General features: G+C 39.0%; 3 protein-coding genes across 6 annotated transcripts; 2 read left to right on the top strand and 1 right to left on the bottom strand.

Moving 5' to 3' along the window:
- Positions 1-1003: 1003 nt before the first annotated feature.
- LOC144660274 (protein lin-32-like) lies at positions 1004-23842 on the bottom strand. Of its 3 annotated transcripts, none has more exons than XM_078520883.1 (4): positions 23750-23842; positions 1734-2297; positions 1538-1612; positions 1004-1417 (listed from the first exon to the last, which is right to left on the bottom strand). In XM_078520883.1, the coding sequence occupies exons 2-4, from the start codon at positions 2086-2088 to the stop codon at positions 1389-1391; spliced, it is 459 nt and encodes a 152-aa protein (XP_078377009.1). In that variant the 5' UTR covers positions 2089-2297; positions 23750-23842; the 3' UTR covers positions 1004-1388. The 3 variants fall into 3 exon arrangements, with proteins under 3 accessions (XP_078377009.1, XP_078377008.1, XP_078377007.1); XM_078520882.1 differs by lacking the exon at positions 23750-23842 and adding an exon at positions 2381-3250; XM_078520881.1 differs by lacking the exon at positions 23750-23842 and having other exon boundaries at positions 1734-3250.
- On the top strand, positions 10153-12045 carry LOC144659774 (transcription factor 21-like). Of its 2 annotated transcripts, XM_078520277.1 has the most exons (3): positions 10153-10278; positions 10420-10993; positions 11284-12045. In XM_078520277.1, exons 2-3 carry the CDS (start codon positions 10624-10626, stop codon positions 11355-11357), a joined length of 444 nt encoding a protein of 147 aa, XP_078376403.1. In that variant the 5' UTR covers positions 10153-10278; positions 10420-10623; the 3' UTR covers positions 11358-12045. The 2 variants fall into 2 exon arrangements, with proteins under 2 accessions (XP_078376403.1, XP_078376402.1); XM_078520276.1 differs by lacking the exon at positions 10153-10278 and having other exon boundaries at positions 10323-10993.
- Positions 16908-19079, top strand: LOC144659940 (T-cell acute lymphocytic leukemia protein 2-like). The gene is made up of 2 exons (XM_078520473.1): positions 16908-17908; positions 18441-19079. The coding sequence occupies exons 1-2, from the start codon at positions 17521-17523 to the stop codon at positions 18491-18493; spliced, it is 441 nt and encodes a 146-aa protein (XP_078376599.1). The 5' UTR covers positions 16908-17520; the 3' UTR covers positions 18494-19079.
- Positions 23843-25359: the final 1517 nt, after the last annotated feature.

The following is a 25359-nucleotide window of genomic DNA, read 5'->3' as shown; positions in this document are numbered from 1 at the left end:
TTACAGTAAAACTACTTAACAAGCGAAAAGGTCACTGTAAACAACGACGAGTCATCAGAGAATGGAAATCCTATTTTACCTCAGTTTATCTCTTAAAAACGTGTGTAGTCACCGAGTCATGCAGCATCTGCAAGGTATGCCCACTTTTACATGTGTTCAATGGCTTTTTGTTTGTTCTTTTGTAGACTTTTCCATCTTTGTTTTAAGCCATGTAACGCGGGGTTCTAACGCAAAGGAATTGGGTTGGAAGCTATTGCCAGACTGTTGCAAATGTGGAATGACTGAACCGATACGCACGGCAATTTTAGAATGGGTTTTGTTTTGTTGCTGTGAGAAATATTTTGGCGGTTGAATCAATACCTTCCACCAGAGATTTCATTCCAGTATTGGCAGCTGCTGTAGACATCACGGAGAATTTCTGATAAAAGAATTTGTTATCTTACTTCTCTCAACGCAGTGATGTTTAATTATCCGAACATATCCTTATACTCGTGAAGGAAATGCGTGTCACCAGCTAAAATAATCAAGTTTTTAAACTGAGATCGTTAACAGCGAAAATACTTTTGCTAGATGCAATATGCTTTGAGTCTTTCAACCGCACTGACTTGTTTTCCGTGCAGTTATAAAATACGTTTGTTATCTACTGTGTAAGGATGCACTTTAAGTTCCGTGATTAGCCAATTGAAACGACTTGTCATCGCTCGCTGGGTATATATTCTCAATAAAGCCGCCTGATTATTCCCTCCTTATTGGGAGGCCTGCGGATCCGCCAAGGGCTAAAAATATCTTCAAACTATTAAAAGACTTGGTGCATTTCCTTTTTCTTTAAAAACTGAAGACAAACGGTTTAGGTAAGAAAAAGAAAACATTAGAGCAATAATCCATGACAAGAAGAAACAAAAACAGCCTTGGTGTGTTTACTTTACACAGTCCTGTTTGTTTTTTTAGCTTTTCCCCCAAAAAAGGCGCACAAGGCTTACGTCGTTATCAGAGAAGACAACCGTTTTATGACTCAAGCTATAATTCAAGGTTTTATTTTACAAAATGCATATAATTACAAGCTCTTCAAACGTGAAATGGATCTTCCTCAAACTCGAAACTTTAACGTCATGCAAGGTCGTGGGCTATTGACGTCTTTGTCATTGTCATTAATTTCTAAATTTGACGAATTTATAACTCGGCCTTTTAACATTAATGACAAAACGTTTCTTGTTGTTCCAAAGCACTAAATGGATTTTAAGTTTATATACACACATCTCCGTATTATTTTTAAAAAGTGTTCCAGCCAGCTAAGTGATGAATTAATCGTCTGTATTGGATAATCATCAGCTACTTGTCTTCAAGTGGCTCTTCAAACGGTAATTGAGCTACTAGTCATCTAGAGGAAGTCAATTTTCGCTCAAGGATGCCTCAGAGTCTACAAACAACAAAATGTAAACAATATTAACAGCATGAAAAGCCAGAAGTTGTTTAAGATAAACGAAAAATCGCCAGAACTATTTGCACAAGGGCAACATTAATAAAATGGAAAAATTACCTGTAAGAAATAAGATTTCTTCGAGATCCAGTTCGGACACTGCTGAACACTCACCAAGACCAAAAATATCGGGCACTGTAAAGAAAACACAGCATACTCAGTTCGATACCGGGAATTTACAACAGCCAAACCTTTATCACACAGTTTTAAAAAATGTACCCAAACAGAATTAACATATAACGGAAACTTAACTGACCTGCCATATCTACAAACATTAGATCCAAACTCTCGGAAGTATCATCAGCAGTTTCGGATGTATTGTCAGCAGTTTTGTCGCTTTTTTCCAGCAAGTCTGTGAGAAATTTAATATACGTTGCCGCCATCCATATAACCTCGGTCTTGGTCGGTCGCTTTTCAAATGGTGATAGTGGAATAAGGTCGCGTAAATTCTCAATGCGCAAATTCAAAGCGTGAACTCTTCGTCTTTCTCGCTCATTTGCCATTTTACGTTGCTTGCTGACACCCGTCAATCGAGGTGGCCGACGCTTGGTTTTTCTCTTGATGTTCTTATCAGGCTTGATGTCCTTGTCTTTCTTTCCTATGCTACCCATTTGGAGTTTTACGTGACGTTTGTTGGCTCTGGTGATGCAGTTAGCATTACAGTGATGTGTGTTGTCTCATGGCATGCGAGATATAAACAAAAGCAAACAATGTTCCACCTAATACAAGATCAATACAAACAATCTCCTCCCACTTTGTCCAATGATCTCCTAGATCCAGTTACGCGACAATCTCGTGCGAGTTCAGCAGGATGGACTCACTAATAAAGCAAAATACAAACACTGTAATTGGCAGAACATGACCTTTACAAAGTGAACGTTCCCAAGTCAACAATGCAGTTACCTTTTTTAAGGAAGAAACGATGCAAAAATCTGAAAACGCAGTGTGTCAGATAAAAGAATTTTACACGACAACGCAAAATAAGTTTAGTTGTTCCTCTTAACTGTCTCGACTCTTGGACAAACGAAAGGTCACTACGGTTTATGAAATAGCTTCAGTAAGAAAAGAAATCATCTCGATTCCACGACAAATCACTCTGATTTACTATATAATGTCGTGATGACAGGTTTAACAATGGAATATTGAGTTATACGGATATCATCTCCGGAAATGGATCTTCCCACACCACTTTTACAATCATTATTTTCAACGAGGCTTACGGTGCTCGACTGAGTCGGCAAGAAAATAAAAGAACAACGACGTAATCTTAGACAATTATTTCACCGAAAAATCTAGTGACTATTTTGGTGGCCAAAAAGATTAATTTTTCTACGAACTATCAAGTTCTTTCGGCTTCTCTCTTCTGTTTAAGTTAAAATTAAAAGCAGGTGGAATGGAGTTTAGAAGTCTTTCTCCATTGCGGGATTATCCTGCTTAATAGGGAATTCTGCCTAGCTTTTTGCATCTAGCTTTGCCAAAAATGCGGCCACTACACTTATTTTTGTGTAAGATTTTTCTAGATTCACCCGAGACATTAAAAAAAGGGGGCGTATTATAGTGCGATTAACCGGAATCGAAAGAAGTTGACTATTCAGTTGCCAGCGGTTAAGTTAATTGCCTTATGGTTACGTAAATGAACACATGTAGAGACTACTTAACCCACTAGTGGATACTATTAAAACGGAGTTTACAAACAGACGGTCAACTTGACCTAAAAGTACTTCCGACCAGCCAGGTTAACAAGGCGTATTACACCATCCAATATCGTTACCGGTCTTTATACTATTGTATAAGATTATTAACTGGGCAAAGTTTGGAAACGTACACATTAAAACTTATTGTAATAAGACCATTTTGGGGTGTGTCTATATGAAAAAAGTAGAGATAAGTCCAGAACTACCGAAATACTGATCTACCGGTCCCGAGCAAAGGGTAGAGTTGGATTTTTACAACCGTTCGGCTGGCCCGACCAGACTTTACAGGATCTACGTCTTTATATAAATGAAGAATATCAATACTGAAAAGGAAGTGGCGGGAAATGATGCATATAGTACCAAAAGCATTCAAAATTTTTGTAAAGGGTTACATCTAGACTAAACGTCACGGTAAAATTCTTCATTGATCTTAGTTTCAGTTTGATTATACACCGTAAAATAAACGGTAAAATACATGAAAATCAAGAATACAAGTTTAATTGTCTGAGACCCACAGACAATCACTGAATGACTTTTATTTTGCCCAATAAAGACTGATTACAACTCTGATACGACCTTAAATTAGGTCAGGCGATCGTCTCAGCATGCAGTGCCGCTAATTCGTTGCGTGGGTTTGTTGAAGTACCCCTAGCATATGGATTAAGTTTCGATTTCTTTCAGTTATTGTGACCAATTGTATACCCAAAGGATTTTTGGTACATTAAGATGAGCTAACGTACAGTTTTTAATTCTTAGTTCCAAATTATGGAAACCTTTGAACCTGTCATCACTTTATCTTGCGGCCTGACTCGACGTGTCGGTTCACTATTTGCAGAAAGTATGCTGGAATTTTATTCCGAAGTCACCCCATCACTCACAGACTGAGCCGACAAACCTCAAGTAAATTAATATGGTTCAAAACTTTCAGTTGGTGGGCAAAACATTTTAAGTCGTGTCTGACCTTTGGAATACCGGAAAGGTACTGAGCATTACTTTGATGATCTACACACACTGTGTTGTGCAAGATCTTCCTACCTTTTATAATGCGTCTGTAAAACGCTATAAAACCTTAGAAATAAAATAGCCTACCGTCCAACAGCACGGTAATATGGTGTTGTTTGTTTTTTAATACTTTTAACTAAAGTGAACATCAATTCTACCATGATGACTGATTGTCCAATCAAATACCGGTAAATGGGGGCTGAGCAGAAGTGTCTGGTGTTAAAATTCAGGTAAAGCTAGAGTCTCGACGTTCAAATGAACATTAATCTTGTGTTTCCTAATTAAAGAAGATCTTAGAACCATGGTCAAAGGCAATTTTAGAACCTGTTCGCATGTTGTCCTTTCAAATTTTGTACGCCTGTTTGTCTTTACCACACATTTTCTTCATAGAGAAGTCGTAAAAACTGTCGTGAATAAAAGAGCCTGAAGGACGGAAGAGTTTCCCAGTACTTTTCTCAGTTATTTATCTCTGCAAAGAGGAGCCCAGTACCAAGCACTAACTATAGAAATATTTATCTCTGATGTTCGTGTTCGTATGAATTAAAATGTTCTGTTGTTGATGTTGTATTTGGAGGAGGGTGTTTGTTATGCTTTTATGACATTCATACTGACCAACGCCCTCTGTTCAAACTGGACCTAACGGAAATATGCCTATAAGCGACATGAAAGCCTTAGATACTGTATTTTCACATGGTAACTTATAATTAGGTCAACAGGCATACTGATCCACTGGGTGTTATGAAAATGGTAATGTCTATGCCTACATGGTGGCATAGTGCAAAATCCGTTATGACTTTTATACGATTCAAGTAATGCTTACTTTTATTACCATTCTGATGTACGGTGTAACGGAATACTCCAGAACACATTTGACCGATCCATTATTTAATGAAACCAATTAGTAAAGTTTATTTCATTTTATTGCGGATTGATTTTTAGCCAACTTGTGCTCAATTTTCATCAAAAACTTTATTCGCTTTGTCACATAGACCGCGATTTTTTGTTTCGCAACCGAATCCCCCTTAAAAAAAGACTTAAATTTCAGTATGGCATTTCGTATTCTGATAACAAGTCAATAAGTTGTAACATGAACACTTCCTTGAAGACAGATATCGCAAAATAAAACCGGGGTGGTTGACCATAATCAATCAGGATAAGGTAATTAAATATAGATATTTATATTCTTCATATATTTAACTCGTCTAGGTTACTTTTAGGTTGCCCACAGCTTATGTTATAGATCGTTTCGTTGGATAGCGAACAAAATAAAATTGTAACATGCCCCATCCAGCCCAATTGGGCGACTCTTGTATCGACGTCGAAAAGAGGGACAATTTCAAGGCAAGTTTGCACAAACAGATGCAATGTTGATGTCTTACGAAATAAAAATAAAGACTGAGAAACTTACCTAAATCTGTTGATTATATTATAGCGTGACTAATCATCAATTATACCTTTTACCGCCAGAAACTTCCAAATTTGACGGCGGCCTTTATTAGTTTATACTTCAAATATAATGAAGAATTAAACGCTCTATGACATCGAGAAATTAACCAAAAGGCATTTAAACTATCATTTAGTATTGCTGGTTTTCACTGTCACGCAATCAAAAAATAAATTCGAAACCATTCAACTACAGAAGCTATGAATTTCAAATATTATAGATGATAAATAGATAAACAATTTCTCCAATTTCAGGTCTGTGCGGTGTACCGTTCGCGAGTTATTTTCCGAACCTTTCCACGCAAATTTATAAAGCTTAGTATGGAGCCGCCATCACTGTGTCCTGCTGAGGGACACAGTAATGGCCGCCGTGATGTCAGAGAAACCATCTGGAACTCAATTCTGTTTACAACAGCGGCCATCCTTGGCTTAAGAGCTAGTACACTTTCACATAAACACCACTTATTATATCTGAAATGTTCATTCTGCACAAAATGGAAAGGAAAGGCCTTTTTCAAACAAAACAGCTTTGTCACGGCACTCAGCTTGATGTCACATACGACGGAGAACCCAAATATTCAAAATGCTCTGTTTTAAAAACGAATGACACTATCGATCTGGAAATTTGCAAAAATATATATTTTTAGTTTATCTTTCGCCTAATGACAACGAAAATTTAGCAGGCCTAGTGAATTTTGATTTCAGAATTTTATGACGTAACATGAAAACCAAGAATAAATCAGATTACGTTAAAGCAATATGTTTTAAAATTCAATAATATCTAAACAATACCAGATGGCTGTGAACGAAAGAAGACAAGACCAACGCAATCGTATCCGTAGGAGTTCTAAACTTGGTGACGCTGGAGGGTCAGACACGTAATTATTTTCTACTTATTTTTGTAACCAGAAAAAGTGATCAATTGTTGAAAAGTGTTCAATGTGGATTCACTTTTTTTCTACTACTTAACATCATTTTAATATAAGAGTCACTTTCTCTAATCATGATGAAGTATTTGGGGACCTTTGAGAGAAATTTACTGTGCATTGTACCTAGAAAATTTGTTCGTGCAATTGAAAGATCGGGCAATGGGTCAAACTTGGTACATTACAGCTTAGCTTCTCCCAATGCAGTTAATCAGTGAGAAAAAACCACGTCTTAATAGGTACGTTGAATGACACTTGGAAAAGTGACAAAGAAATTAAAAAAATAGTTTACTTTAATCCAAAACGATAAAAAGATGTGTCGCAATGTTGATGCTATGTCTAATTGCTGTTTTCACCTTGTTTTTCCTGCGGGCAAAAGTTTATGCGGTTTGTCCTTAATTCGATTGGCTGGTATTACTGGAATGTCTACATTTTAACATTCCAGAACTGAAAAAAACAAAAAGGAAGTTTTAAGAGCTTGTAGAGCACTTTACTAAAATACAAGGAAAATTACATTGTCAAACATCGCCGAAGAAGTAACAATTTTTGCCAAGTTCATCGTACTTTAACGCACTATGACATCACAGCCAAAAACGAAATGCGCCAAGTGCAGTACTCAACAGGTCTAAAGTAAAATTAAGGCAATGTGCATCAGGATTAATTGCTAAAAACCTATTTAAGCAAAGCATCTAAACGCTACATCACCTTCGGGCTATGGGCGTTCAATTCATGAATTAGGATCGTTAATCATTGTCATAAGTTACAAACACCGATAAAAATAGAAAAAATAATAGAAAAATAGTAGCTGGTAACTATTGCTTACACACAAAACAAACAGAATGGAAAGGAACTCCGTCAAAGAACTGCGTCATGCAAGGTTGGCGCTTATTGAATTGAAAAATTTGGCTGCATTTTTTTCAAGGTCATCGTTCGAAACCCGTCTTAGACCTTTCCAATCTTGACCATGTTATTTCCTTAAAAGTTCATTAATAACTCTTTGCCGTTTGTCAATCTTAATATACATTCGAAGTTTCGGAGGATTTTGAGGGTTTTAAAGTGACTAAGTTTATTTGCAGTATGAGATGACTGGTGATTGCTGCGCACTCGACCTGAAAGGAATTGTATGGGCTCCTGGTCGTCGCGTCCACACTGAGTGTTTGAGGATAAACACTGTGAGAGTAGAGTGTTCTGCCCGAGAAAACAACACGAAAATTCACAATGATCTGCCTTGAATCCTTGACCTCTGGCACGTCAATCATTAGTCCAACGCGAAAAATACCTCACCAACAAAATCAACAAACTGCAAAAATACCTTCAGGCAAAAGACATTCAATTCAAGCTAATTCATTAATTAGTATCGTAAGTCACTTTCGTACACAGTCAGGCCGCGATTTTTCAAAAAGAACAAAGGTAATTACGTACATGACTACTATTTACAACACGATAGGGATCATTTTGAAATCCTTGCGTCAGGCAAAACTGACTTCCACTGCAAGATTAAAGAGACCTTATACATTCATGAACTACAACCTTCTTTAAATGCCAATATCGGCAGTGAGAGGTTGTTACTTTATTTACCTAAATGTAAATATTAAGTTACTGCTGAAAATCAATTGTCTCAGTCTCGGTTCCAGACCCCTTTCATAACAATATATACATAGTTGCCAAAATTTTAACGGTCTTACTTTTGAAAATGTATGTAGCTTAGCAAACGAAACGTCAAGTTTATAAAAATGCGATTTTTCATAATGTTTATCACCGCTGTTTGTGTTATATTTTTAATCAAGTTACGATGGCCTTAAACCAAGAGTCTATACGATAGGGTAACCCTAACACCAGGTTTACCCTAAAATCATCCCGGGGGGGGCACCCGGTATATTTTTGGGTGGGGGTGTGCCGCTGGGAATTTGATGCCCTTACCCTATACCAGACCATGTTCAGCTGATTTTTTCAACCCTATACTAGACTAGACACTGAAAATCCCTACCCTATCCCAGACTTGCATTTTGTTAGAACTGTATTATTATCACTGTTTTAATGGAAACCCATCTGTGAACAACGATGCCGCGATGATTTTATTTACGTTTAGGAAAGCCTCTTTCTCTTCCGAGTTTCTGGACTATATTCGTCATACCGTCGATCGATTTCCCGGCAAATGCTACCCTTTTCTAGACCAAAACTCTCTGATTTCTATACCCTATCCCAGACTAAACTGCTTGAAAACCATACCCTTCACAGCGGCACATACCTATATAGCTCATGTATGGGAGTGCCCCCCCCCCCCCGGGAAAATCATTCAGTAATGTTACCCCAAGCACTGGTACTTTCAGCTTCGTATGTTATTAAATGTTAGCAAACAAGTCAAGGTAATCCTTCCTGACCGCTGGGGTTATTATTACCCTATCAGGAAGGCTATGCCTTGCCTTTATAAAGGGTTTGCTACTAATAATTAGGGGCTTCCTGGGCATCAGTACTTTATAAATAAAGTTGGCTTTCAGAAAACAAAATATTTACAAAATACCGACAAAAAATAAATGGCGAGTAAAAACCATCCTGTTCATTCAAACATTGTTTCATTTCGCTTTGGAAGAAAATCGTTTTCCTGTGAAATGTGTTCCATACTAAAGAAAAAATCGTGTCTGGGATGTTTAGTGAGCTTTGTAAATGAAATATAATTTTATTGAAACTAATATACGAAAATCGGTTTTGGCTCTAAAATAATTTTTCGTTTCGGGTTTAAATCACCAGGTTAACTTAAAGTAACGGCTGAGTTATCCGGTCTGTAGACAGATACGTAGAGTAACCCTACTTAAAAAAACCCGGGCTAAGCTAGATTTAGGCCTGAACGTCGCCCTGCCTCCTTGTACTGGGCCTTAGAAGTGGGTACATTGCCAAAAATATTTTCAAATTTTTGAGGGCCGGCCCATTCGCTCAAGATAAAAGGTGTAAATTAGGGCCAAGGGACCTCAGACGTCGTTCGAGATAGCAAGAAGCTCGAAAATACATGAAAATAGCCGCAAGTGATCAAGATAGCCCGTGGTGACCGTGGGTGTAAATAACACAAAACAATAAAAAAAAAACTGATCCACGGAAAACGGGCTTTTGTTTGCGATAGCAAGGAGCTCGAGATAACCTAAGTTTCTGATAGTGGGATTCTATTGTAGGTGAAATTACTGATAACTTTCATACACTCCTTGGGCGAGTTCCTTGAAATTGCAGGGGTTCTGCACACATATAGCGTTTGTAACCGTCTTCAGTTATGTGTTTAAAGGAAAAATGCGTGTTCAAGGTTGAACATAAAAGAAAACTAGACTTAGATAGTGTGATTAATTTTTTACGTAGTCGGGTCCCTGTACCTTAATCCCTGCCACACCCAATTCCCCTTTGCCCCGTGCTACTTTAATTAAAATTATTAAAACCACAACCACTGTAAGTACTTCCACAAATTAGTGGAATTAAAATGATATTTTGAAAGGTCTATGTTTTGGGTTCCAAGTTCAAGGTGAAAACAATTTTCCTTTCCCTTCATAAACAGGAAAACTCTAAGTCTTCTGACGTAGTCTGAGGAATTGTGTTTCGGCATTGCTGCTAATAAACATACCACAATTTATTATCAAGTAACACTTTGGATTAGCTGCTGATAGAAGGTTACAAAGTGCCACTTCCGTGACACCCCACAAGGAACATATCCAATAACATGGACACAAAATCTCGTAAACGGTGGTGACCCTTTGAGGTATGTTTGCTTAGATTAAGACTATGGAGGAGTAGATTTTTATCATTACTGCATGACTGCACGACTCCCAACATCCCCGCTGAGGTTTGAACCGAAGTGAAGAATGTGCAGATTCAATAACTGGATTATTTTCTCTTTAAGCAAGAGCCATTTAAATTATTGGATAATAATATCATCGAGACGCAGTCAAGAAGGCTCCAGCTATGACGTGTTTGACACGATGGTTAATAGCCCAAAAATGCTTTCTGGGCGATAGTGATCAACAATCCAGCTTCTGTACCGCTGTCTTCGTTTTAAAAGAAAACAGATCTTTTAAAGCAAATTAAGCTCCAGCCAGGCAACAACATGGACAGCGAAGTTACAGAGGACGAGATTCCAAGACAAACAACTCCAAAGAAGAAGACAAAAAGGCGTGGACGCAGGTTGACTGGACTGAGTAAGCAACGGAGAATCGCGAATACGCGGGAGAGAAATCGCGTCCATGTGATCAACGAGAGTATAGATCGCTTGCGAGATCTCATTCCACTGTTCCCGAACGAAAAACGGCCTTCAAAGACGGATACTATCCGACTCGCAGCGCTGTATATTTCGCATTTGACAGAGATCTTGGCCATGGAAGAGAGTGATCATCATGCGCTGGTGGGACAAGAAAGCTTGGACGAAGACATGTCAATGTCCTCTTTGGAGTTTGATCCGTTTGACGTAGAAACTGGAGGTAGAGTAACTATTGTGCAATTTAACTTGTTTCTTTGTTGTAAACCGGAAAATGCTGTCATTTTATTGAAACTTCTCGTTTCTACTGAGAACAAATCATTTACTATAGCCACAGAAAAGCTTCATTTACGGGAAGAATTTGGTTGATGAAGGAAATACTACACCGTTGTATAATTAAAATATATTGTATACTTGCTCGACTCTTACAGCAATTTAACCAGAGTGAGATAAGCTTTTTGATTTGGAAGATAATTAAAAACTGAGATTGTTTCTCTCTTTGTTTTGTCACAGAACTGACAGTTTTCTTTTGGAAAGAGGACGATTTAAGTGGCACCGCTGGGAACGAGTTATCGCCAGTATTTTGAAACATCAAAAGTCCAAAAAGTAACCAAAGTATCAGGTGTACAGTAGAAGAAGATCTGGATGGTCTAAACGCTTCTTGAGTGCATGGAATGCACCATTCATTCATCCGTGAGAAATATCAACGTTATCAAATACCTCGTCATTTTGAAGTCGTTATTTTTTATCAAGCAGATTGTTGACGTTTTCTGCCACCCCTTAGGTCTCAATTCTAGGAAACACCTTACAGATTTCACGAACTTTCTCACATAAGGATAATGTGCAACTGAAGTAATTTTGCACATTAGCGTGCAAGTAATTAAGTTATCGGATCAGGCTAGTGTTGAGGTTTTTTTTTTTAAACTGAACTATTAACTGTTTTAATAAATGATATCCATCTTACTTAAACAAGTTATCGTGACAAAACACCCCTCGCGCGTGAGAAAACGAAGGCTAAGTAAACAACATAAAGTAAACTCGTCTAAATTTACCAACTATTGCTATTCGGCGATAAACTTATGCTGCGGCGTAATTCTTGAAGAATACCTGAAGAAACATTATCTTCGACTGACCAAGTAGGCGGAACCACGTCTCGACGAAGTCAAGATATCAACAGCACAGCACGCTTGTATTTTGCTGTATTTTTTGTATTCATGTAAAAAGACTGGAAAATATTGTTCACAAACAAAGTAAAGATTGGTTATACGCCCTTCAGTCTCATGTTATGTTGTTGTCTAGTTTTAGCTTGTATTCTTTGAGCTGACCAAGTCACACATGAAGAACTCACAGCCCTTGTCCATTATTTGATTGAGCCATGCACCAGATAAGCGTAGTAAATTTTTTTAACGAAAACTATCCTGGAATCCGAGTGGATTATGAGATTCAGCTGATCAACCTTACAAATATCTCCACTACTAGTATTTCTCCGATAAATGTTGACATAGACATATTTACCTTCTTTGTGTGCATGCATGAGTTATTTTAGGAGTGTTTTGTTGTTGTTAAATTGCGACTTATGCTTTAAAGCAGATTTTGGGTGTTTTTCTAGTATACCACTTCAAAACACGTTGAACTGTTTGCAACTTATAACGGCTTAACAACACGGGAGCTGTGAGTGCAGGTATCGGTTGTAAAACGCTCATCTAGCGATCAAATCGAAACTCGACAGTTATTTCCCATAATCAATGCAATCAAAATGATAAAACTACTTTGTCAGGATTTTGAAATCGTTCAAATAAGAATTTTTGTACCCGGGACCCCTATCCTTAATGTCGGTTGCAGTTCATAATGGCCCGTTTTAGTTCAGTCGCAATTTCCGATCCCATTTTGCATTATTTGCTGTTTTCTTGCTGGGCGCAGTCAGCGCCTACGTTTGGTGGCCCTGGTTCATTCTAGGCGGGCTGAATCAGTCTGTGTAGTTAGCACACGGTTTGTCAGCATTGCATTTTGGCACTTAACCAAGATTAAGCAAAACAATATTGATCCCTGCTTTAGATCATGAGGTAAAAAAAAATCAACTACAACAACGATGACCGGATAGGACAACAACTTGATATTTTAAAAAATGTTGATTTTAATTCTTGTGACAAAACGCCCTTATTCACAGTATGACCTGTAAACATGGACTAACAAAATCAATGACGTCTTTTTCGATGTGTTTAACCTAGCATTACGAGCACCTCCAGGATACACAAATCTGCGGACAGTTTAATTGGTCCTTGCTCTCATTTTATTTATTTGTTTAGCTTGGGCACTTCCATTCAGCGTATTAACGCATTAAGCCAAATTGTGTTTACTGATGTTACCGCTGAATTCACGTGCGTATATTATCGATTTTTGATATTTTTGCTGAACTGGTATTTTCTCAGTCGGCCTTGGAAGATATATATGATGTAGTTGACACGTTGTTTTATTACGTAAGGGCCCTGACTCATTTTTTCCAAAGAAAAACGCCTGATTAGCTGGATCTTCTCAATCATCTTTGTAAGTGCTCATTTAACACTAGTCATGGGTACTTTTACACTCAGTATGATAATGCACTTTGTTAAATGTTTCGCAACAAGTTTGCATGACTGTACTTTGGTGTATGTCGTGATAATGAGACTCATTTGTTCACACGTCAGTGATTCTTCATTTAAGTGAAATTAAGGATTCCCCTGAAGTCCTTTTACCCTCGCGTAGCTCTCCGAGAACGAGATTCATGGTTGAAGAAAACAAAAAAAAAGGCAACAACAACAACAACAGGCAATTTAGTCGCGAGTAAGAGTCGAAACGTTCTAAGCGGTGATAAAGCCAATTTTCAAACTATATTCTGTTGACTTTTCGATTATTTAAAGTTAAAGGGTTAATATCGTGGAAATTTCTGGACGTTTTAAAATCAAACCCAGGCTTGTTGGCGTGTTTAATTAAACGTAAAGTGAAACTGTATGCGATATCTCTTATTTTGATTTTACAACAGATATGATCGTGAAATTAGCGGGGAATTTTGTGACCAGAATAACACACCTGCACGGAAGATATATTCCAAATGCAATCACATCCCAAAATCACGGGATGTTTTCAGGGTATTCTTCATCGATTAAAGTGCAACCAGCAAAGACTACCAACCTAGATAATCAACCCATTTGTCCTGAAGATAGCTTATTAATTAGAGCCTTTATAGTGTAAACTGCACCCACTGAATGACAATGGGTGGGATGTGTAAGGTTCATTTCCACAGTTTATGTCAACTGCGGTTTCCTGTAAAGCCAGAAATAAAACTGCCATAAATGACCGGTCATTTATATAGGTAACGAACGTTAAAAATCGTAAAGGGTTTGCCAAAATACAACCGCATTTTAATTTATAATAATCAAATGTACAACGCAACCTCAAGTTCTTCTTCGTATCACTTGGTTTGATACACATTTCAATTTGTCAGTTGTGTCTTTAGAATATCTTGGAAACTCGAAACAAGTTAAATATCCTGTTTGAGAAAGTGGGTACTATTGCTTTGCCAAAATTATTTTGGTTTATTTCTTCAATCTGTACTGCCTAGGTGTGAGATCCACTAAACTTCTGAGTGTAATGATAACTTGTATGTTCCCTTTTCTAACATGAACCCTTTCACTCACAAGAGTGGCCAAGTTGAAAATTGGAAAACGTAAAACCCAATATATATATTGAAACAGTAACAAATGACATACTGCTTGATAGCTTTCATTTGAATTGTCACACACGTAGACCTCAACCACAGACGTATAGAAAGAGCCCCATTTATTGCCAAATTAAAAACGGTAACCAATATTTCTCATGGAATATTGCAGAGTCCTACATGAGGTCGACCATTTCGACCACACCTGTGACCCGAAATTGTGCCACGATCTTTTGTTCCACCGCCGCTCAACGTTTTCTTGGCAAACGTTTCTTATCTACAATGACTACAAAGGCTTAAATCAAATGCAGAGAGCTTATCGACACATCAACTGGTACGATCCGAAATACAATTTTACGATAAGAGGCGAAAGCGATGGTCAAATTTCGTCGAATGCCAACTGTGGAAAATAACTCTAGTTTAGTTGGTTACTGAGTTTACAAAGAAACATGCAAAAAATCTTGGCACGTCTTGTTAGAAATAGAGAATCGTGCAACATCGTTTTTACTGTCTTATCAATTTAATAGCCTTAATATCTTCAGCTTCCATGGAACTATATTTTCAGTTTGTATCTTTTCTTTCACATTAAAAAAATTAACGTTTAAAAAAATATTAAAAATAACCTTTTTGTTTGCTAGCAGGTTCCGGCTTTCGTTACCTTGAAAAATTATGCAAAAATAGCTATTTCATTTCCAAAGTGCCCTTATGTTATCAATGTTTTTGTAGGCACCGAAACCTATACGCATCGAATCAAGATATCTAAGAATCTGGTTTACGGCAATACTGGCTCCTCAAGTCGGCATAGTATAAAACATGGACTGGACTCTGAACTCTGGACTCTGGACTCTGGACTCAAACCTACTCAAAAAATCTACTCAAAAAAAAACTATTACTCCACTACAAAAAAAAAAAAACAAAAAAAAAAAAAAAAAAAATACACCACAAGAAAATTCCCTTCGGTGCCACCCCTTTAGAAATATTTTTTAGGGGGTGTAATCAGGGCCAAACTTCACTACCCTTTCTTCTCCCTTTATTCACCCCCCCCTCCCCCATTGGGAGGGCGCAACCCAAAAACCCCTTCCTTCCCCCACTAATGGCCTCCGAACCTCCCCCCCTCCCCGCTTCCCCCCTCCTAAATCTTTCTCCTCCTTTTTTAAACTTTATTACACCCAAGAGTCTCGGGCGGGCTCCACTTACACAGCATCTGAGGATAAGGCAGTAGGCACTTCAGAGAACACTAGCAATTCATTCTTTCTGTTACAACAAACCTCCACACTCGCATACTTTGACGCGCAGTCTCCGCAGCATTTTTTGGGATGTCACACACGCTCCCCCTCTTGGGGAGCGTTCAGCGGTGTCATCCCTATACGGCTGCGAGAGAGAGACTAGAAGAAATAGAGTTTTGATAGAACAAAAATCGCCTTTATATTATCGCCTTAACACAGGTCTGTATTTCAATAAATCATCGTGTGGATAATTTAATTTAATTCCTTTTGTTTTTAATTTTTTTTTTTTCATTGCAAGTCCAGGTTTTTTTGAGTCCAGAGTCCAGAGTCCAGTCCAGAGTCCAGAGTCCAGAGTCCAGAGTCCAAAGTCCAAATCCAGAGTCCAGTCCATGTTTTATACTATGCCCCTCAAGTCTGGGTTCCATGGCTTACAAATAATCTCGCACAACACAGTCTTAATTAAACACATGTCCCCTGAAGGATCTTTCAGATTAATGTTACAGGATATTGTCCATTTCCGAAAGATAAACGCCGCTAAATTAAAACTGTATGGCAAAAGCCATGACCGTTTAATTTGAACAAGTGTTGAGCGGAATGTTCAAACAAATGTTTTCATCGCGCGTTTAGAAAATTATTTCTTTCGTTTCAGATACGTCTCGCATCCTAATCAGCCCAGAATAACTTTTCATTTTGCGAGATGAACAGTTTGGATAGCAATCGTTTGGACCGGCGAGAGTGCACGCTACATTAGAAAATATAACACAACCAACGAACTCTTTCAAACAAGAGTATTTTTTTCAGTTCAAACAATGTTTATATCATGCCAAGTTGGAAGCAACAGTTGTTGTTGGGCGTGTGCATCAGTTAAGTCATGCAAGGGAGTTTTTTTTCTTTCTTTTTTTCAATTTACCAGACCCTTTAAAACATCAAAGATCATCAAAGTTGGTGGGATTGTCCTACAGGAAACCAGTCCTACTTAAATTTATAATGGAATTTTTCTTAGTCTGACAATTTTCAGAGATGGTGTTTTGCGTGATTATAAAAAATCCTTTTAAACCTGGTGTTTTTAAAACAAATAAACACGGCAAGAATAAAACATAAACTTTGCAGGGTCAAAGAGTCACCTGTAAACGTGGTAGCATGTGTGTAACTTCAGTCGTGAGCCGTATCGTGACAGCGTCTGATACTACTGATAGAAATCCAAAGGGTTTTTTTCGATGGAGCTCATATAAGCGATGGCACAGATGTGCTTAAACGTGTAAGGGTTTCCAAACCGAAAACAAAAAGCTTGAAATATCGTTTTGTTTAAACGGCACGTTTAAGGAAAGAGATTTTAAAGCTAGCGATAACAGCAAGTCCGTAAGTGTTTTTTAATTATACTGCGGAGGAGTTCAATCTCGATTCCACACAATGCACGACCCACGAAACATCATCACCGTATTATCATCATGGAACATATTCACATTTTAAATTAAATGGAAGCAAAAGGGCCTACAGGCATCGAACAACAACTACAGGAAAATATTAGTGGATGTTAAGTTGCTGTCCTTGTACAGAAATGTGCGTAAAGGAGAGGAGTTTTAGCACGAGATGCACGCACGTTATTGTGGAACACGAAAAAAAGCGTTATCTTGGGTAATATCATGTGTTTATGTTTCTGGACTTTATATAATCGTGTCAGATGAGTTCCGTTTTGATGTCTCCTCAAAATGGAAACCCAGCTGACAAGCCAAGCCCTGGAATGCTGCGATAAGTAACTCGCTCAGAGATACCCACGCCTCAGTTCGAACACATATCACTAGTGAGCAGTTCATCACATAGCAGCTATCCATGGAGGCCACAATAGCAGCCAAACCTGACAGCACCCAAGGAAAAAAGAAAACTAGGAGGCGAGGACCTCGCTTGACGGGAGTCAGCCGGCAGAGAAGAATGGCCAACGCACGTGAAAGATCCCGCGTGCAAACTCTTAATGCACACATCGAGAGACTCCGGGATTTAATTCCACTTTTTCCTGGAGAGAAGAAGCCCTCGAAAACAGAGACCATCAGATTGGCTGCAGTCTACATCGACTGTCTTACAGAGATTCTGGAGACGACACCTGAAGGCCTGGAAAGAATAGCTACAGATGAACTTCTTCCAACTTTCCCAGGACTTGACGACGGTTTGAGTCTTGCAGGTCTTCCAAGATTTTGCTTTGACTCATTCTCTGATAATGAAGGTACACCTTGAAGTTTTCACTATTATTGTGTGACGGGGATCAGTGTCATCAGTTCCGATTTCTGGGAGGTCTGATAATTTTACATATTCCATCCTTTATTTTTAAAATATTTAGCGGAAGGCTAATCCCAATTCCTCCTGTTTCGTATTTTCCACCACAAATATTTCGTGAACTGCGAGTTAGGGAATTTTGAAGATGTGTAGAAAGATAACAATTGTCGTTTTGAAACATGTTTACAAATAATAATTCGCTTTCATTGTTAATGTAAACAACCTGGATTATCCAATTTAATACTTCCTCGCTCTGTCGCCTTGAAAGATCCGCTGTCTGAAATTATCTTTTACTCGACTCATTCGGACCACGCACTGCATGCAAGGAAAAAACTTTCAAAGAAATGTTCCCTGAGAGGCCGCTCGAATCGATCTCGTAATCTCTTATCACGGAAGGCTCAAGAAAAAAAATCCGTAAAGCTGTATTTGTTTGTTTTTGCTTTATGTTTTTATTAATGTATCATTTTTCCGCCCTTTTTCAGACAACTTGATGGATCTGGACCTTGGAGAATACATTTGGGAGGAGTATGAGTAGTGAGCTATTGAGTTTATCAGCACGAAGACGCCATGATACATGAACTGCAGGACAGTTCTATTTCAAATCTTTCATCCACATATGACAAGCCACTTATCGGTAAAATTATCACCTATTCTATCAAGTACAAAGTATTGGGGACTATCTCCGGAATGTATACGTAATTCATACAATGGTTCACGGTGCTGGGCCAGCTGAGCTGAGCAGCGTTAGTAATTCACGTACCGTGTACGGTTTATGCATAATCTACGAGACAAAAGAGTAGCTATTCGCGGTTGCTTTTGATTCACTTGAGTGACAAATCGTCATGTATCGTTTTTGTTATGTTTTCAAAACCAAATATAATGGAAAATCTATATTCTTAAGTCGAGAGCCCAAGAATATATTTATCACAGGACTTTCTAAGATACAACGATCGTAAAATGCGATTTTAAATTTAATGGTTGTGTAACTGAGGTTCGTTGTTAGCATAACTTCAATTTCATTACACTTAAAGATCCGTGTAAAAACGGCTATTTGTTTGATTATACAAACACGTATTGCATACTGTGTAAGTTTTATATTAAATAAACAACTGATAAAATATTTAAAATTATGTGCATTCATTGGTTGGGAAGGGTTTTGATTTGCTTATCTTGGTGATAAAACAGCAGTTAGCGTCAGCTTTTGTGCGATAGTCTTATCATAACAAATACATACCATGCACGTTCCTGGCCCAAATCCCAGTTAACGCTAGCCGAAACCCTTCCATCACGTATAAAATGTTTTGAAGATACTTTACCACTCTAAATTCTCACTACAACTTAATTTTGCGATCTCATACTTCCCGACACTTAATTTTCCCGAATTTGGAGAATTTGTTTATCATTTTCTTCGACCACCTTTTTTCGCGACCACAAACACGCAAACTTCCTTTCAGTTATAATGTACAGTAGTTCAAATTCAGAAGAATTTCGTTATTGGGTAGCTGCCAATCTGGATCGGAGATTAGGTGCCCTAACGCAAACCTTCATGTGATTGGTGTTGGTTTCGATGTTCAATGTTTGCTTTGTTGTCCATGTTGACGAGACACAATAGTCTGACATCAGTAAAACAGGAGATAACTTTTTAACAATGAAATTTTTGTTACCGAAGGAGGCAAGGAAATCACTTTCCTTTTCACTTCTGAAAATATATGGGTTCTTGGGGCCTGAACGATCTTTTACAAGAGAGCTATGGTATTATTTCATAATTCACGGGAGGTTCCTAAACTGCAGAGACATGGTTCCAAGTTACAAAGGCCGATAACTGTTTCGCTTTATGGGCACTGCCAGGGATTCTCCCCGTTATTAAGCTATATGCCGCTAGACAGGGTGTGGTTTTGGAGCATCGTACAATGAGCGCCAAAAGTGTTGAGACAGTCGGCACTTTTGTACCGACAAATTTTCCCCTCACCCCTTCAATACCCCCTCCCCAAACAATGTTGTTCATCTCAGCTTCCTCGTTTGAGTACAAATGAAAGGGGGAGGGGGAGGGTCTGGCAGCAGATTAAGGTGAAAAAATGGGAATTTTAAATTAGTATCAATTCATCCAACTGTCTCAAGGACTTTGACGCCCATTGTAGTCTGGTAAGGTCGTAAAAATAGCGGCTTTCGTGATCTGGTGCACGGTAGGGGTTGCAGGCGTCCAGGGGACACCGACACCAAGTACACCCAACTCTCTCAAGACAGACGCCTCTATGACAGGATTTGTTGTCCCAACCTGGCCAAATTTCACATGTTTGTTTGTAACTTAACTCTCGTTAAGACGGACATCTGTAAGACGGACAGCTACAGCTAGTCCCGAGGGCGTCCGTCTTAGAGAGAGTTCACTAAATTGAAAGGGTGGCTCTCCTCATGGGAAAACACGCTAATTTTCAGATCTGTCAATTTAGATTTGACTCCCGCTTGTCACCACCTAACTGTATTGCCGCACAAATTTGTCTTTTTAAAAGGGCTAGGGCACGGTATTTTAGGTTTTTAAATTTATTTTCGTTTAAGAGCTCTAAACCTCAATTTGGAAGAGCTAAAGTCTTTTATTGGCAAAATCACTGTCACATAATAAACAAGGATAACTTTCGAGCAGTGTTAATGACACTTTCATACAAATTGAGATAAACTTAAAAAAAGTCGGGCCGACGTTTTTCAAATTTACCCGAACAGAATACGTTTTAATCTTCTCGAAACTTGCCCATCCATGCCCCTTTTTGGCATGTCTGTGTTTCTTTTGAGTTATTCTACAATTTTAAGCCGTTATTGTGACATTTCAGTAAATTCAACAACAACAATTTATTGTTCACGCCACAAAAAACCCGCAATACTCACGCTCAAGCATCGCGGAACTCAACTCGCCCCTGCTTCTTGAGGCTTCAGCTCGCTCTATCTGAGGCCTCCCGCCGCGCGCCCCGCGGCGCGCTTCCGGCGGCTCCGTCCGCGCCGGGCCGGCGGGGCCGGGGGGGGGCTCATTTCGGCGTCGGCCGGGTCGATGGCCTCCCGGGCCAGTCTGGGGGCGGGGCGCAGTGGTTGGTGTCTTTCGGTTTGTCACTCTTGTCCTTTGGGGGTCCGGTCCGCCTCTCTGCTCTCTCTGGGGGCTTTTGGGAGGTGTGTTCTCTCCTGTCCTCCTTGTCTCTCTTTTGGTCTTTTTCTCTTATTCGGTCGGTGGGGGCTGGGGGTGGACGATTGATTGATCTGTTGTCTTTTGGTGTCCATATTTTTCGCGGTTTGTGCCTGCGGGTGTGCAGGGCTCCTCGGGGATCTTCCATTTTTCTTTTTGTGGTGTTTTCTGCTGGATTTGTAAAATTCTATGACCAGTTGGTCAGTGCCGAAATTGCCTAAAAATTGCGTGACATAGCACAGCCCTTTAAAAACGGAGGAGGCCAATGCAACAACGCCTTTTCTTGTCACGTGTGTACACAATTGTCCTTATATGATTGAAGATTTTAGTCGGCATTAACTGTACAAAGCATTCCAAAGAGGTTTACGGTAAGAGGTAGTCAAGAGAAAGGCTCTTAATGAAGTAAGCTGCATGTACAACGCTCTAATGACACTTAACTACCATTTCCGGAGCTCATTAACCATTGTAAACTCTTTCCGTTTCCACAGCTCAGAGTGATGCAATCCTCAGTAAATCTGCTTCAGGTTTGTAATAATCAACTAGAGGTGAGCGATAAAGGTCATACTTCAGGGGCTTTCGAATTTTTCTATCACAGTAAATCAGGCACTTCAAGAACGCTGTAAAATGATTTTCAAAACCAATGCAAGAGGCCGTACACAATCGAATTTGTCACGTTCGCTCTATAGAAAAGGTCTTGGCCAACGAAAACTAAAATAAAGCAAAAAAAATTGACCGTAGTGAGACTGTTCTACCAACCCTGACCAGCCCTATAGTTTTCCACGGCATTGTGGCTGGCCAAGGACTGGCCTTCATCAGGTTTATTTGACAGTGAATAAGACAAATGGTTACATGGTCTGTAAAAACTGTTTCCGAAACAAATGTTACGCTGACAGTATGGTTGCCCTTTTTAACGTCCATTACAAGATGCAGACAGCAACCCGAGGAAGCGGTTAAGTTTGTCACTAGCTATAAAACAAGCTAAAACAAGTTTGACATACGAGTTTGATGACCTCGCAGATAACCGCTATGGGAAATCATTGACCAAATGGCTTAATCCGTGGCAAGCGTGGGAAGAGAGAATGAAAAAAATTTCTGCAAGAGATAGTGTAATTACTTTATCTCACTGAAAAGTATCGATCTACTGGGCTATCTGGCATTCTTTTTTACGCACATTCTTTTAGACAAAGGCACTTTCAGAACAGGATGTAACCTGAGGGATATTAGTCCATTAAAGAATTTCTAATTAAAAAAATGTCAGTTGTAGAGTGGGGTGTTAAGTATATATTTCAAAATAAAACGATTTGATTTCGGGGCTTCAGGGTACTGAGTCCTGCCAAGGGGGTTCTTGATGTCGCTTTGTCGCTCGTTTCCAACCCACCTGTCGCCTATGTGGTGAGGGAAACGTTGTCGCTGTCCCAAAAATACACCCTTTCAGTCCCAGGGGGGTACTCGGGATTTCAAATGACGGGGATGATCGAATGGGGGCAAGACCTAAAAAAATCCCTAGGGCTTCCAACATAACGCAAAAAAAATCCCTAGATCGAAAACTGATCCCTCAAAAATCAATAGCAAAACACGTTTGTTTGTACTTTATTCGCAGAACTATGCAGCCAAAGCACTACCACAAATCTTCAGATTGTTTTAAATACCCAAAAACATCCCTACTTCAATCAAAAAATACTCGCTAAATTTTCCTACCCAAAAAAAATCCCGGAATAAAAAATTTCGAACCCAAAAAAATCCTTCGATCATCCCCGTAACTTAAAATCCCGAGTACCCCCCCCCCCCCCCCCCCCTGGGCTTTCAGTGCTAGTTTCTGTCGGCTGTCGGTGCTCTGGAACAAGATTGTCGCTACATTTTTAGTTTTTTTTGGAGCGATACTGCTCAAGACGACGGCTGCATACAACATCTGAAAGGTTTGTCCACTTAAAAAAGTATTTAGCAATAGACGAGTAAGATTGTACTTTCATCTGTAGTATCCGATCATCTGACGACATAAGTAAAATTTTGGCTTTAAATCTGAATGGTTGGCCGATTGAACAAAAGATACATCACCGGAAGTATCAAAGTTTGAGGAGTGGAGCTGTTCATTGTTCCTCGGATCACTCGCCCACTACAAAGATATGAAAAGAGAAGGGACGAGCACCCTTAACACAACCAAACACCAGCATCAGTGGCCACACTGACGTGCTGGGCGCGTGCTCATGCATCCCCACTACTCATCAGTCAAAAATGTGATCGAAATAAGTTTGCCTATAAGGGGATATTCAACCTAGCCCCCAAACCCTTATCAGTCTCCCACAACATTACTTGAATAGGGGGGAGAGGGGGGTTACTCTCTATAGTCTACCAAACGGAGAGGCTCCGCCCAAAAGGGGTACCTTTTTCAGGCTGTAGGCAAATAAGGGTAAGTAATTTACTAGTTGGAGTATACAACAGGCAGGGAAAACTAACATTTAGATAGTTTTTGTCAAAAATGGTGTATGGAAGAGTAAGGGTTTGGACCTCGGGGCGGGGCCTCCCTGTAAAAAAAAAATCTTAGTATCTCCCCAAGGGGGGGGGGGTGTATTCTTAGTAAAGAATAAACAAAAAGTATAAATGAAGACTTACAAAACAAATACACACTTGCATGTTTCCAAACTGTGACCCGGCAACCAATTGATTTGAACAAACATGATTTCATTTGCATGCCTTCAAGTTTCGATAGCAAAAATCGTACCTTCGTTGGCCATGGTTGTGTAAAAGTTCGTGATTCCCTGACCTGGGTCTCTTCCTGATCGCGTAGATCCCCAGCATCCCCTAGCGGGTTTGGCAAACGCGTCTAAAATTCATCCAGAGTTTCGTATGCAAATCCGATATCAAATCATTTTTGTAACTTGAATTACAAAAAAATTTATGAATTAGAAGCTTAAGACACTCTATAAAAGATTTTACTGGTTGAATCTGAGAGATATAGCCGTGTCCTGCAGTTGCCTCTTTCATACATGTATTTTTTTTTTTTTTTTGCGTGGACCGTCATCGTTTCACACTGAAGTCCGCGGAGAAAACTTTCAGACAAATTTACTTTTATCCTCGGCAAGGTGAATTTCTCGAATTGTAAAATTGTAGATCAGTATTACCAGAAATATGTCCTTCAAATACCTATAAAAAAAAAAAAAATTATTCACGCAAAAAAGAAAAAATTTTTTTTCCCCCCACCCGGAGGGGAACAAAAAAAAAAAAAAAAGGGGGAAAAGAAAAAAAAAAAAAAAAAAAGAGGAGAAAAAAAAAAAAAAAAAAAAAATTTTTTAAAGGGGTTATTTTCTTAATTTTTAAAAGTTATTCCCCCTTTCGCGTTAATTTCCTTTATTGGGAAGTAGCTTTTCCTTTAATTCGCGTTAATTTCAAATACCTTAATTAACACAAGCGTTAATTTCCTATAATAAGGCATTAATGAGATGCAAGAGGAATATGAATAATGAAATAAATAAGCTTACCTGAGAAAAGTTTATCGTGGTGGCGTCCTGCCAGGAAAATAATAATGGGTTCCAACGGTTCCAACAATTTTTCTAAGCCACGGCAATTGAGTTGAGTTCGTTCATCCGGACCACAGAAGTGTTGTTCGGTTCCTGATCCATGTATTTTCTACTTCTCAAGCAATTTCTTCTTCTACTTCACTTATACGCCAAAGAGGCTTTTGTTGCGGAAGTTTCCATTCGGAGGAAATTTTTTCATTTGTTGATTTGTCAGCTGCACAATCCAGCACTACACATGAATAAACGCTTAATTTTTGGTCATTCGCTTCTATTTCCACTTGCAGTAATGAGTAAATGTAAATTGACAAACACTGTCCGCAGAAAGCGCTATAAGTACCATGGAGAAGCCTGTTTTATAGTCAGGTTATTTGCAGCAAACCACTTGAATGGTCGACGTCTTGAATTTGCCGAAAGCTTCCCGCCGCCACACACAACACACGTGGATAATTTGCATAAAAGAGCATGGTTGTGAGGTTTGTCACGCTCTCTGTGTCACGCCCTATTTGTCACGCTATGGATGAAGGCTCATTTTGTAAAATGTCGACGAATCGCATTATTTCCAACTAAATATTCTCAATAATTAAATTCCCTTTTCAATCTTTATGACTAGCATCAGAAAATTTCTTCCATTTTTGTCCAACTCTGCTTCCAGAGTCTGAAAACATATACCCAGCCGATGATACCCAAAATCACGGCATGTTACTTCAAAATCATGCAAAA

This window comes from Oculina patagonica, chromosome 7, assembly GCF_052425735.1.
Source record: "Oculina patagonica isolate OP01 chromosome 7, crgOcupat, whole genome shotgun sequence".
Lineage (NCBI taxonomy): Eukaryota > Metazoa > Cnidaria > Anthozoa > Scleractinia > Oculinidae > Oculina > Oculina patagonica.
Note: the sequence above shows the minus strand (reverse complement) of the source record. Positions and strands in the feature narration are given on the sequence as shown.